Here is a 13709-nt window from a genome sequence, read left to right as displayed (position 1 = left end):
CGCCATCGCCGCCTCCCACGAATCAGACACCACCACCTCCCACGAATCAGCCGTCGCTGCCGCCAGCGGACCACTTCGCACGCCACCTCCTACGGATTAGCCACTGCCGCCACCTCCCACGTATTAGAGGGGAATTGAGATTGAGATTGCAAAAACCCTAGTTCCACCACTCAAAACGCATACTCCCTACGCGAAAAAACAACATTACCTTTCCACCACTCTAAGTATTCCGGTACCAGCTCATGGGCAAATATGTACGTGGAGGTACCTTATAATTTCCACCATCTGATCGAGCTGAATGAATAGCTGAGATTTGGTACCGGGCTAGTACCGTGGTACCTGATGGACGGGAGCAATGCTCGTATTTAGAACGAGCCTATATAAACTAACCCAGGTTCAAAATTTTGGACTTTAGCAGCAACACAAATCACTGGTAGAGAAAGGCTTTTTTACTACCGGTTTGTAAACATCTGTAGTCCCGGTTTTCCAACCGGGACTACGAATCCGGGACTAAAGATCGATTTTTAGTCCCGGTTGGTAACGCCATTTTTAGTCCCGGTTGGTGTTACCAACCGGGACTAAAGATGAAGTCAGATCCGGTTGGTAGTTTCTCTTTTCTTGTATTGTTTTCTACTTTGAATATTGATTTCACCACATCCCCCAGAATCACAGAACAAAACATCATCTCCAAATCTCAAATCGATCAATTACAAATCCACCATCTTCAAATACAAACATCACAAATACATCACATATTCACATCGCACACAGATCAAATACATCACAAATTCTCAAAAGCAAATTCATCACAAATCCGAAAAAAAAACAAATCCTCCACTGCCGCCGTCGCCTGCCCGCCGCCCTCCGCCAGGCCGCAGCCCAGCCGCCGCCGCGGCCGCTTCTTCCGCACGCCGTCGCCTGCTCCGCCACAACCGCAGCCCAACCACCGCCTGGCCGCCGCCCTCCACCGGGCCGCAGCCCAGCCGCCGCGCGGCCGCCCGGCCCCCACCGCGGCCGCTTCTACCGCACGCCACCGCATGCGCCGCCGTGGCCGCATCCACCGTCCACTGCGCGCGGCCGCGCCTGCGTCGGGGAGGGAGCCGCGCACCGCGCCTGCAGGGGAGGGGGAAGAGAGGTGAAGGGGAGGAAGGGGGAAGAGAAGGAGGAGATGAGAAGTTGAGAAGGAGATTGGAGAAAATAAGAAGGGAGAGGAGGAGAGATGAGAGGGTAAGGCTGTGCGCGCGAGAGGATCGAGGAGGCGCGGCGCTTGCTCTGCGATTTTTTTTTCGTTTTCTTTTTTTCTCCCGGTTGTTATAAGGAACCAGGATTAAAAATGGATCTTTAGTCCCGGTTGATAACACCAACCGGGGCTAAAGATAATAGAGGGGTCTGACACAGCCTGTCTTCTTTTAAACCGGGACTAAAAAAGTAAAAAGTGACGTCAGCTCTTTCAACCGGGACTAAAGATGATCTTTAGTCCCGGTTGAAATTCAAACCGGGATTATTGTGGATTTTAGTCAATCGACCAAAGATGGTTTCTCTAGTAGTGAATCTCCCCAGAAATTTTCAGATTTATATGAATTTGATAAAAATTTATTTGAATTTAGTAAAAAATATGTTAAAAGTTTAAATGACTTTGGCTAAAAAACGAAATTCATGATATTTCGGCAACCTGAACTAACCCAACTAATTATGGACAGATACCAACTTTTCTCTATTTTTTGTTAAAATATTTAAAAAATATTTTTGTTACATCTCTACTATTTAAAAAACCAGTAGTGGTGGTGGTGAGTCCTAACGATCCAACGTCGAGTATTTTCCTAGGATCCTCCCCGCAGGATCGACGCTCCAGGTTGCCCCAACCATCTGCGCTCGCATCGCGCCGGAATATGAGCCGCCAGATTGTCTAATCCAATGGCTCATATCGCTTCCGCCTCTCTCCCATCTTCCTCTCGACCACTGCCTCGATCCCCTCCGTATCAACCGCCGCCGCCGCCGATCCGTCGTCCTAGCGTCGCCTTCATCCTCCTTCCTCCCCATCCCCAAGCGCCCGCATCCCTCTCCCCCTGCCGACGGCTGCTCCACATCGGCGCCCAAACCCTAACCTCGCCACCAGCCGATCTGCCACATACGCCGCCACAAATCGCCACTGCCACCGATTCCTCCAGATCAGGCACCGCCGCTATCATCGCCCTACCGCCGTCGTCGCCGTCCCGCTGGCCGCTGCTCGCGCCCCTCCGCTCATCCTTTCCCCTCCCCCCACCACCGGCGAAACCCTAGAACCACGCCAGTCAGGACGGAATCGAATCCGATCCCCATCTCGCGAGTCGTGAGCAGAGCAGGGGAGGTGAGGGGCATCGTCGTTCCATCGCGTCGCATCGCCCCATTCGACGCCGCCGAGATCGCCGTCACCCGAATCCTGCGACGCCGCCGAGATCGCCGTCACCCGAATCCTGCGACGCCGCCGGACCCTTCTCACGTCATCGTCCCCTTCCGCCGCCGCCGCGCACTGAACCAGAGGCGAGGTCTTCCCCAGCCACCGCCGGAGCTTCCCCATCCGCCGCGGCCGGAGTCGACGTCGTCCCCATCCGCCGCCGCTGGAGGCGAGGTCTTCCCCATCCGTCCCCAGTCTCGGCCGGAGCCGATGTCGTCCCCATCCGCTGCCGCCGAAGACGAGGTCTTCCCCATCCGCAGCCGCCGCCACAGTCCACCGCTACCCACGAGGTCGTCCCCTTCCGCCGCCGTCGCGCACTGAACCGGAGGTGAGGTCTTCCCCATTTGCTGCCGCCTCCGCCGCACTCATCGCCTGTCTTCATCGTGCGCATCCCTGCCGTGCGCCATGTTTAGTTGTCTTCACCCTCGACGCCCCGGAGCCGGACGCCCACTGCCCACCTCCACGCCACCGGACAACCTCCATCCCTGCCGTCCTCCTCTCCATCGTGTGCAACTTCTTCGTTATCTACACGCCCGAGGAGAGATGACTCCTACCGCGGAGGTTGATGCACACCCGCCTTCTTTCTGTTGTGCCAGTATTCTCATCGATGAATGATTTTACCACACAACAGCAAAGCTGTTGCCATCTGCCGGCATTATCTCAGGTTTGCTTTTCCGCATCCTTCTCTCCTTATCAATTTCTTTATGTGCCCCTTGTCAGATTGCATTTACTTTCTCCTTCTCCTTTCTGCTATCAAATAGGATCAATGAATTGTTCCGTGAATGCTGATCATATTATGAGAATTTTCCCCTAGCTAAAAATAAATTAATGGAATCTGTAGCAATATGCTATATGTTAATCTTGAATTTGTGATAATGTCAACATTCAACCTTTCGACTATGACCCTATGTCACACTGATTCATTGTCTTATCCGTTGATTTCCAAATTTGCTTGATCGATACATGTTAGAATGCAATTCCAATAGATATGAAAATAACAAAATTGATAAAATGTTTGATTATGCTATGAAAATTATATAAAATGAAAAGCTCAATTTTTATGTAAATCATTGATTCTGGGTACTTAATCAACTACAAAAGGCATTGCCCCAAATCCCAAATTTCATAATTTTATCAGTTGGTCATTTTTGCTTTTGATCCTTTCACACGATGACAGTACCTCTGAGGTATTGTTTCACCTTCACCCTGAATTTACATGACAAATCCTAAATGAAATTATAAATGCAGCTCTCAATTTGGTTTACCTTTCACCCTGAATTTGCAAGATTCAAGTGCAGGAGCTGAAAATTTCTCTTTCAGGGACCAAGAAGAATACAAACTTAACAGTTAGGTATAATCATAAGATTATATAGTGTGTTTCATTTTGTTATCATTAAACTGATCCACATGGTGTTCAAGTGATTACACAAGTGTATAGATTGTTTTAAAAGTTGGGTTCGATAGATATGTAGAATTCCATGCCGCCATCGCTGAAGCCGCGCAGGCAAGCCTCAATGTCTGCACCTAGGCCTTCAGCGGGTGCAGCTACTGTGTGCTGCGGATGGTACCCTTCCATTACAGTGAGGAGGTCTTCCAGATCAGCTATCACGGTGGTTCCTTGGTGTGCCCATGGGCAGCACACCAACTGTTTGATGAAATGCATGATCGAGGTGCACTCCTGTTACTGTTTTAATCCTTATTATTATCTCATATTTACTCTATTTTTCACTGTATGTTGTGATTTGAAGCTCTGCCTATGTAAACTAAAATTGAATTGTTCCTTGGTCTCGAATACTTCATATGGTGCAGACAAATATTTCATTTTTGCAGGGTAGAACACCCTATTATTTTAGTGTATATATTTACTATGAGATACTTCACTTTTTAATGACTATTGGAGTCACGTCAGTATGTTAATAGTGATATAGATATGCTAACCTGTCCAATTTTACCTGATATTCCCAACACAATAGCTTTGTTTCTTGACTGAGATTTATTTGTCTCCTGTTTCTATTGCAGTTAAAAGTTTGCAGATAAATTCATATTTCGTAATCGATCAGCAAGCCTGGACAGTGTTCCAAGGGACATGTGGACTCGGCTGCAGTATATCTATTTGTTTGATCTTTAGTTGCATATAAAATCCTTTTGAGATTTATTTATTTTAACCCAGAAAAAAAAGGAGATTTATTTATTTTAAGATATGTCCCTTTATTGTTCAACTGCAACTGATTTGGAAGTCCATACATAACAAGATGTAACAGATGGGCCATTAAGAACTCTCTGAGTCCGTTCTATCAAATATAAAGTAAGGTGACTTGCCCTTCCCAGTATTACCTTATTACTGTTATTTGCCTTCTTTTATTTGATAAAAAGGTCATGTGAATCATGGAGTGGAATATTAAAAAGCCACTGCATATAGCATTGCTTTATCTGGATGAGTTATCATCAAGCATCATCATCATCCTGATATTTCTAATCAGCGTTGCACATCTATTTTATCAAGCTCCTCTGTTACTTTCTAGCTACATGAAGTGGAGTTACTAATATATTGCTCTATGAAGTGAAAGTTTCTTTCTGCTCAAAAAACTACTCCTATAATACAATGCCTAAATATGCCAATTTTCTACCACTACTGAATCTGAAGTTTAACTAATGTGCTTCATTTCCATGTTAGCCTTTATATGGTTAGCCCACCAGTATTAAGATTAACAAATTGCTTGTTATATTTGTGAGAACTGAAACCGCTTCTTTTGAAATGGGCTCTAATTGTTGAAGTCTATTTTTTTTTCATGTTTTTTCATGGTTTGAGATGAATTCTTAACTGACCAGGAAACAAAATATTGATATCTTTGGAATTACTTGCTTTGATTTTTAAATACATTTTGTCTTGTAACTTTATTTGTTTTTTGTTAGTGTTGAACGATTGCAAACGAATGGTGCATCACTTGCTGGTCAAGTTCCTCAGGAGTATAACTTTGTCATGTTTCCGAAATTGTATCAGGATTAGCTATGAATTGGTCTTTGCTCTTGTGATTATTGTAGAGTTACACTTCAAGCTCGTGGATGCCGCTGGTCCATATTCTGTGATTAACAACATGATTAAAAAAAGTAAGGTTACTTCGATTATGTACTGCTGCTTGAACTTCATTTACTATAGGTTTACAGGTACCTGTGGATTGAGAGGGTCACTGGGTCATCTTTTGAAGTTGGTTTGGATGACCTGAAGCTATCAGGTAGATTGTGGTGTTCTTTTCCTCAATTATGTAGAGGGGAGTTCTTTTTCTGGTATTGGAGTTCTTATGAAAGCCACTGAAAGACAATCTTTACATTTTGTAACGTATTATTACATTTCTCAATACATTTTGTAAATTTCAGTATATTTCACTGAAATACAATCCTTACATTTCGTAACGTGTTATTACATTTCTCAATACATTTCGTAAATTTTAAGTGTATTTACATGTTTTCTATGATGTATTATAGGAATACATCTATTTCACATGCAGGATTCCAAATGATATATTACTACGATGGATTCCAAATGTCCAACATGCTATATAATTTATTGACAATAATGATTCTCTATTATTTCTTTTTGTGTGAATTTAAATTATCTTATTATCATTGCTTCCTAAAACATATACAATATAGTTCTTTGATTTGTATATAATTTGTATATAAAATATCGCCACTTATATTCTGTCTTGAAGGGAACAATGATCAGATTCTTCAGAAGAAGACTCTTCGAGGATAGCATCATTGGAACCTGCTAAGCACTTTTACATCCTTGACTTCAAAGACTGGTTCCGCCGACATACCAACTCGATTTGATTTTTGCTCTAATTTGCTCAATGTGGTTGAGTTGTATTGTTCTTCTGGAGTTTTTTTTTTTTCATTCGATCTGTGTTGTGCTCTTTCTATCTACTGGTCAGACCGAACGCCTAGTGCAAGATGAGCTGCATCACTTGCTATGGCGGGCCTGATGGTTGCATCACCTGGTGACATGTTTATGCCTGCAATTTAATGTAATAGTTCTCTATCTTTTTTTTTGTTATTTGGACATATGTTATCTTCAAATATGTATTAAAGTGATTGGGTATAATGGTTGATGCTCTTGAATTGCACTTTGCCTTAAATATATTTTTATGTAACCTGTATCGAATTAACACCAAATTTGACCGATTCTAGGATACTTAATTTTATTTTAATGAAATTTAATGATTTATTAACCAAAATATTATGCCACCGTGGCGTAGCACGGGCATATTACTAGTAATTTTAGAAATTCATACCTAACGCGCTCATAAAGAATATTTTTTATAAGGTGGCAGATGACCGTTAGCACATACTAATGATCATCTATTCATCTGTCGGGTGGTTCAACGGGTGGTCATTTTATAGGCGGCCCTTTTTAGCCTTGTAGGGCCGTCTGCCAAATAGCTAGCCCGATCAGACGGCTATTAGCATACACCAAGACTGTGTATGTCATAAAAAAATCATATGAGAGAAGGGTGTTAGGTGTGTAGAAATGTAAAATTTTGGAACCAAAATATATATTTTACAAATGCTTTATTAAAAAATAAAAGAAAATTAGAAAATCTACAGGACGGCCTCCCGTTGCGGTTACGGGATATATTTAGTACAAATTACTCTACCCCAACCGTTACGCTATACTGTTTGTTTCTTCTCTCCTCTCCCCCACTTCAACCTCTTCACTGTCATCCACTCCTCTCCTCATTCTTCCTCCTCGTTGCTCTCCAGCCTATTCTGCCGGCTGCTGCCTTCCCCCACCACCCCTCGCCAACGGCGCTCCGCTGACGGCGACACCTGAACAGATTCCTCTCTCGGAACCCTCCTCTCACTATTGGTATGGCCACGAATCTGCCCCTATTTTTCCTCTCGATTTAGCTGACGATTTTCTTGCGCAAAGGCACCATCTGCTATGCAGAGTTTCAATTTGTATCTTCCCATCCCTATTTCTTCACATTCCCTTATTTTCATGGTGTCAATTTCTATCTGCATTTGTGTTCTATATACCATAGTCGATCATCCCTGACTTTTTTTTTAAATTTTCCGTTTCTCCTTTTCTTGCTTTGTTTTTTCCTTGAGCGAGACACTTTGAGATTTAGTATGAGTCATGTAAATTATATTGATACAATGATATTATGTAACATAGATTATATTTTTCTCTCTTTTTAACTGCTGTTCGTGTTCTTCTCTGCCGCCATGCTAATACGAACTGATACCAGTATGGTACCAGTTGCATGGTACTTGATACCTGTGACAGCTGGTACCCGATACTTATGATACCTGGCATCTGGTACCTGTGATACCTGGTACCCGATATCTGTGGCACCCGGTACTTGATACTTGTGATACCTAACACTTGGTACCTGTGATACCTGGTACCTATGACACCTGGTATCTGATACTTGTGATACCTGGCATCTGATACCTGTGATACCTGATATCTGGTACCCGATACCTGTGACACCTAGTATCTGATACTTGTGATACCTGACACTTGGTACCTATGATACTTGGTACTTGGTTCTGACACCTGGTACTTGTGATATCTGGCACCTGGTACCCGGTACCTGGTATAGCATGGTGTATAAATTAATCACACATTAAAATTGTCCCGTGACTTCACTTTTCCACGGTATCCCGTGAGCTAGCTGCCCTCAAGAAAATCGACAGATGTCTTTCTTGTAGGCCCATTTAGCAAACCAGGCCCACCAAGCCCCACTAGTAGTTCATTCTAAGACCCGCAGGTTCCAGAATTTTTCTGATCTCAATTCCGACCTTTCTAGAACTAGAACAGAGCGAACTCTAATTCTTCCCCTTCTCCCCCGCTACAAAACCGCCCAAACCCCAGATCAAACCAGGTGCGTTTGCAGAGCAAAACCACCACCAATCACTGCCTCCGATCCGACTGGATCAGGTAATCGAGCCGAGGGAACCCGCGAGATCGGATTCTGACGATGTTCTTCTTCTTCGTGGGGGGCGTGGAGCAGGGCGCGGGGCGGGTGCTGAAGGAGGCGGCGCGGCGGTGCCTCCGCTGCGGCGGCGCGGCCGACCTGGTGGAGACCGAGAAGGTGCTCAAGCTCTTCTTCGTCCCCGTCAAGCGGTGGCCCGGGAAGGACCCCGCCTACCTCTGCCGCGAGTGCGGCCTCCTCGGGCCTGGATCCCTCGGCGGCGGCGGCGGCGAGGCCGGGACGGGGCCGCCGCTCCTCCCCCGCGACGCGCGGTGCGGCGCGTGCAACCGCGCCGTCGCCGACCCGCAGTTCCGGTTCTGCCCCTTCTGCGGCTCCGCGCTGTGATCCCGACCGACGCAGCCGGCGATGGATTTCTCTTTGACGGTATGACTCCTTGCTTTTTATTTCTAGCAGTAAGCATTTTGGTTGCGTGATGAGTGTAGATGTAAAACGAGCTCCTTGTAAACTACTGACAAGAAGATTAGCAAAATAAGTAATCAAGTGAAGTCTACTCGCGCATCATATGTTTATGTCGTTAATCATCACATTGCTTGACGATGCCTGCAGCGGTGCAGCCTGCTCATGTTTCTGGCATCAATGCATTGTCCATATTACGCATGTAATTGTCAGGTAAATCTTAAATGTCTTACTAGTACTGTATAACAGTATAACTTTACCATTTGCACTGATACAGTCTGAAATACAAGTAACATGTTTTACATTACATTTGCAAATTACTCTCTACATGGATGGTACTACCGGTATTCTTACTGAAGAACAACAACAACAGATTTACACGTTGGTACTTGGTAGTAGGAAAAGAATCAATTAAAACTACAAAACATTCACACATTTTTTACCACGGAACCGGACTCAGACGACCAAATCAAGAGATGGACCTCGGCATTGCGGGTTGGTTTGGTTTGTGGCCTAAATAGGCCTTACGAGTTGGTTTGGTTTGAGGCCTATATTGGCCTTACCAATATTTGGCAATTTCAATAGTGTTTATTGTCTATTTAGTTTTTGGAGCCAAATTTTGGCATGCATAAGAAAATAGGCCATTTTAATAGTTAATTTAGGCTATTTTGGCTTCAATCCAAACACAATTTTACCTTTGCCAAAATTAGCCATGCCAAAAGTTGCCAAAATTTAACATTGACAAAAATTGGTAAGGCCAATTTAGGCCACAAACCAAACCAACCCTACCAAATTTTGTCAATGCCAAATTTTGACAAGTTTTGGCATAACTAATTTTGGTATGGCAAAGTTGTGTTTGGATTGAAGCTAAAACAGCCTAAGTTCACTATTGAAATGGCCTATTTTTTTAGGCATATCAAAATTTGGCTTCAAACCAAATAGATACTAAACATTATTAAAATTGCCAAATATTGGTAAGCCTAATTTAGGCCTCAAACCAAACCAGCCCTGCAAAACCTGGACGGGGCCACTGGGCGGGGCCACGGACGCTTCTACACTTGGCCATAACCTTTGGTAGGAGGGTACAGCGCGCTCGGCCCATATACTTGATCAGCCGCAGCAGTGAACTGCTGGTTAGGCGCATATCCTTGCGGCGGATATCCCGTCACAACCGGTGCGGCGGGGGCCTGCTGCGGCTGCGGCTGCTGGCCGTCGGGCTTAGGCTCGACCGCCGCGGCGACGCGAAGCATGATGTAGGACTTGATCCCGAACACGGCGGCGGCGAGGCTCAGCACGGCCGCCCTCCTGAAGACGCCGTCCTTGAGGTAGTAGCACAGCGGCGCCGTGTCGCGCGTCACCGGCGCGTTCCACGCCGCGCCTTGCACGAAGGACACACCCGCGACGATCGCCGCGATCCTGTACACGAATATTTTGTGGGGGAAGATCAGATTTGCATGCGCCTCAACATTGAACTGTCGATTGACAAAGAGACCCGAAGGCCGAAGGTACACACGGTTGTTGGCGAGAGGGTGCAATTACGTACGAACTCGTGGAACTCACCATGAGAAGACAGAGCAGACAATGCCGGTGACACGCCTGGACTCGGAAGCGCCGGCACGAGGCCTGCAGCATCCGCAGCAGCCGGCGACGGAGGAGACGATGATCTGTGCCACCGCCAGCAGGAGCACCGCGCATATCCCCAGCACGAAGGCGGCGTTCGCCGGGTACTCGCACTCGCCGCTCGACACGTCGATGTCTTCGGGCTGCAACAACGAAAAAAATTGCTCATCCACAGATCACAGAATTCGCAACACTAGTGCAGCGGAGAATCAAGATAGATGTGAGCCATGTGATGTGACAGTGTAGCATAGTAGAAATCGCTGTGCTTGTTACGGTGAGTTTTTTCTCCTCGGCGATGAACCCCAGGACGGCGCTCGCCACCGCGAACAATCCTACCACGGCGGACACGACGAACACTCCCGTTTCCATCTCTCTTCAAATGCTGAAATGCCTATGTCTCTCCCTGTCGTGTCGTCTTCTCTCTAGCCTCTAGCTTTGCTCTGAGATGAGAAGCGATGCTGCCATACACAGTATTTATACTGAGCGTCTCGTGCTGAAGCTATTATTTCTATGATCATTTTATTCTGAATTTGTGCTAGCTAATACCTGTGCAGACGTGCAGTTGGTCTGTTTCGATGATTGCGTTGACCCTAGAAAACATAAGATTCATGAGACAGCTAGTAGTAGCATTCTGAATGCTAGCTAGCCAGCTCGTTAACGCTGCCATCTGGCATCTGCCGGCGCGATGATCGCTCGAGTTCTATAAGCATGCTGCCTAATTAACCTAGGACAAACATAAACATTATGAGCTGAAAAAGACACGCAGATATAAACGCATGAACTATTTCTTTGGACAAAAAAAAAGAAGCAAACTGGGGACAAGCCTGATAACATAAATAACTGCTAGAACTGAACAGCATGGTGTTTATCTTATACCAACTTGAGTTGACACTGACGAGGTGACAACTACTGGTTAATCATGATCTGATTGCTTGGATAATATAGTGATATAGTTTATCAGTTTAAAATTATTCCCCGCAATTCCTGCCCATGTTCTTGAAGAAACTGACCACAAAGAACATCAGTTGGAAACTTGGAATGTGCAGGTAGCTAGAGCATCGCCTGCCGTTGAGTCAAAGTCAGCTCGAAACTCAAGACGTGCATCCGTCAACTCTGAGGCTGTATATAGGCGAGGATGGATTCTAATCTTGCCCGTTCGTCCGTTTCTTCCACGTAACTAAATGGTTATATTTTTTTTAAAAAGTAATAGGATAGATTAATACATAATATATCACTCTACAAACACTTAAACTTAAATTTAAATTTCTATAAGTTATAATAAAAACAATAAATTAAACTTTAATTAGTATATATATTTACAGACAATTTGTTTTTTTTATAATTTATAAAAGTTGAATTTAAACTTGTATGTTTGTGGAGTGATATATTACATACTACTAATCTATCTTGTTATTTTTTAAAAAATGTATTTTATAACTATATATTTAACATGTAAAAGATAGGTGAACGTCTACCGAGTGCTAAAAAGGGGTCCGAATGTTTGCAGTTGCAGAGCGTCCTGATTAGCCGGCGGCTTCCTCGACAATCATCTGGGGAAGTCAGTCAATTAGTGCCTGATCAGAGAGACGCTTTGCATAATGAACACAAAGAACAAAATGGTCATCTCTAATGGTTAAACGATCTGTTTAAGAAAAAAGGTCAGTGCTTCGGAGATCTGTTATATTCTATCACTGCCTGTTCACTTAGTGCCAAATTTGAACCGGCATAATACTGCTCATAGTTTTTTTTTTAGGAAAAGGGATTATATTACCCAACTAAAGAGTCTTCACAAACAAAATGTGAGATGAAATTAGATTTATCATCCGGCCAAAACTCAATAAGAGCGAAATGGCCTATAATCTAGTGGTTACAAAAGTCTTAGTAACACCTTAGATCTTAAGTTTGACTTCCTGTATAAACGAATTTTTCAGGATTTAATACTGCAGAGTATCCTCACTCGTCTCATGGAGGCACGGGAGGTTGAGCGGGATCCTGACAACAACGACACCCTCGACCGGAGCAACTACTGTTGGATCTGGCGGCATGGGCCTCGAGCCCTCTGGACACATATAGCCACGATTGCCTCAGGTGCCTGGATGATGAGTTGATCTGTAGGCATATGGTACTACTTGTTCTTTAATTTAATTTGTTCTTGAATGTTCTTAAATTTGTGATAATCAATTCGGCTGTGATCCCTCATGTTTTTTCCTTCTATTTTTCTTGCAAAGTTGATTTGGCATACGATTTACTTGCAAATGTTGCAAATGTGTGTAAACATATGAATTGGGCATCAATATAAATCATTTTGACTTTCTTTTTTTTTTCTGAAAATAGGTATCAGTGATTGTAGTTGAGCAACATGGCCGCCAGCCTACTGTTGGTTAAAAAACCGGCAACGTACGTACGATGCCGTTTTTGAACTGTTAGTGATGGCCTTCTGTTTGTTGATATATAGTGTGATCACGGTTGACTCACGTGATCTTCTGTAACATAACCCCAAACGAAAACCATACAACGATCTATTATATTATTAAAACAGCTATGAAAGGAGACACCACGTTTGCTGTGGGGGTTAGAAATTCCCGCATTAATCGGAGAAAAAGAAAACAAGAGTCCAATTAGAAATACAATTAAAATTAGCTGAAATTCAGAATTAAAAATACGCAATATGGAAAGAGGAGTTCATATAGGAACCCAATACGTGATTAATTAAAATTCAGAATAATAATAAAATAAATATCAAAATTAGGAAAAGAAAAAAAGAAGAATTCAAGTAGGAATACAATTTATAAATAACTGAAATTCGGAGTTAAAAATAAGAAATATTAAAAGAAGAGGACATCCAAAAATCCAATACGAGATTAATTAAAATTCAGAATAAAAAATAAAAAAAATCGAAATTAGAAAAAAAAATAAGAGTTCAAGTAGGAATACAATTTAAAATTAACTTAAATTCGGAATTAAATATAAGCAATATTGAAATAAGAGTACATATAAGAACCCAATAGTAGATTACTTAAAATTCAGAATAATAAATAAATAAAAATCAGAAATTAGGCAAATTAAAAAGAGAGTTAAAGTAGGAATACAATTATGAAACAACTAAAATTGAAAATAAAAATATCAAAAGAACATAATAATAAATAAAATAAATTCTGAAATTAGAAAAAGAAAAAAAAGATTTCAACTAGGAGTAAAATTTATAAATAACTAAAATTGGTGATAAAAAAATAAGACTATTGAAAGAAAAGACCATCTAA

The 13709-nt window shown here is 43.2% G+C and overlaps 2 protein-coding genes and 1 long non-coding RNA gene across 7 annotated transcripts; 2 read left to right on the top strand and 1 right to left on the bottom strand.

Annotated features, from left to right (window-relative positions):
* Nucleotides 1-1954: 1954 nt before the first annotated feature.
* On the top strand, nucleotides 1955-6488 carry LOC4338897 (uncharacterized). 4 transcript variants are annotated; one of them, XR_010741547.1, is made up of 6 exons: nucleotides 1955-2762; nucleotides 2848-3098; nucleotides 3733-3785; nucleotides 3899-4104; nucleotides 4454-5667; nucleotides 6145-6488. It is a non-coding gene; the product is annotated as an uncharacterized lncRNA (long non-coding RNA). The 4 variants fall into 4 exon arrangements; XR_010741546.1 differs by having other exon boundaries at nucleotides 3721-3785; XR_010741545.1 differs by having other exon boundaries at nucleotides 3683-3785.
* Nucleotides 6489-8320: 1832 nt separating this feature from the next.
* On the top strand, nucleotides 8321-12659 carry LOC4338896 (uncharacterized). 2 transcript variants are annotated; one of them, XM_015782687.3, is made up of 2 exons: nucleotides 8321-8796; nucleotides 12381-12659. In XM_015782687.3, exon 1 carries the CDS (start codon nucleotides 8419-8421, stop codon nucleotides 8755-8757), a length of 339 nt encoding a protein of 112 aa, XP_015638173.1. In that variant the 5' UTR covers nucleotides 8321-8418; the 3' UTR covers nucleotides 8758-8796; nucleotides 12381-12659. The 2 variants fall into 2 exon arrangements, with proteins under 2 accessions (XP_015638173.1, XP_015638172.1); XM_015782686.3 differs by lacking the exon at nucleotides 12381-12659 and adding an exon at nucleotides 8980-9136.
* Nucleotides 9803-10874, bottom strand: LOC4338895 (protein VASCULATURE COMPLEXITY AND CONNECTIVITY). The gene is made up of 3 exons (XM_015782685.3): nucleotides 10723-10874; nucleotides 10390-10592; nucleotides 9803-10245 (listed from the first exon to the last, which is right to left on the bottom strand). Exons 1-3 carry the CDS (start codon nucleotides 10816-10818, stop codon nucleotides 9882-9884), a joined length of 663 nt encoding a protein of 220 aa, XP_015638171.1. The 5' UTR covers nucleotides 10819-10874; the 3' UTR covers nucleotides 9803-9881.
* Nucleotides 12660-13709: the final 1050 nt, after the last annotated feature.

Source organism: Oryza sativa, chromosome 5, assembly GCF_034140825.1.
Source record: "Oryza sativa Japonica Group chromosome 5, ASM3414082v1".
NCBI lineage: Eukaryota > Viridiplantae > Streptophyta > Magnoliopsida > Poales > Poaceae > Oryza > Oryza sativa.
This window is presented reverse-complemented; position numbering and strand designations above follow the sequence as displayed.

Coding starts and splice junctions, on each gene's coding strand:
- LOC4338896 (XM_015782687.3), top strand. CDS start 8,419: ATGTTCTTCTTCTTCGTGGGGGGCGTGGAGCAGGGCGCGGGGCGGGTG.
- LOC4338895 (XM_015782685.3), bottom strand. CDS start 10,818: ATGGAAACGGGAGTGTTCGTCGTGTCCGCCGTGGTAGGATTGTTCGCG. Junction 10,593..10,722: donor CCGAGGAGAAAAAACTCACC/GTAACAAGCACA, acceptor TCGTTGTTGCAG/CCCGAAGACATCGACGTGTC. Junction 10,246..10,389: donor GTCTGCTCTGTCTTCTCATG/GTGAGTTCCACG, acceptor ATTCGTGTACAG/GATCGCGGCGATCGTCGCGG.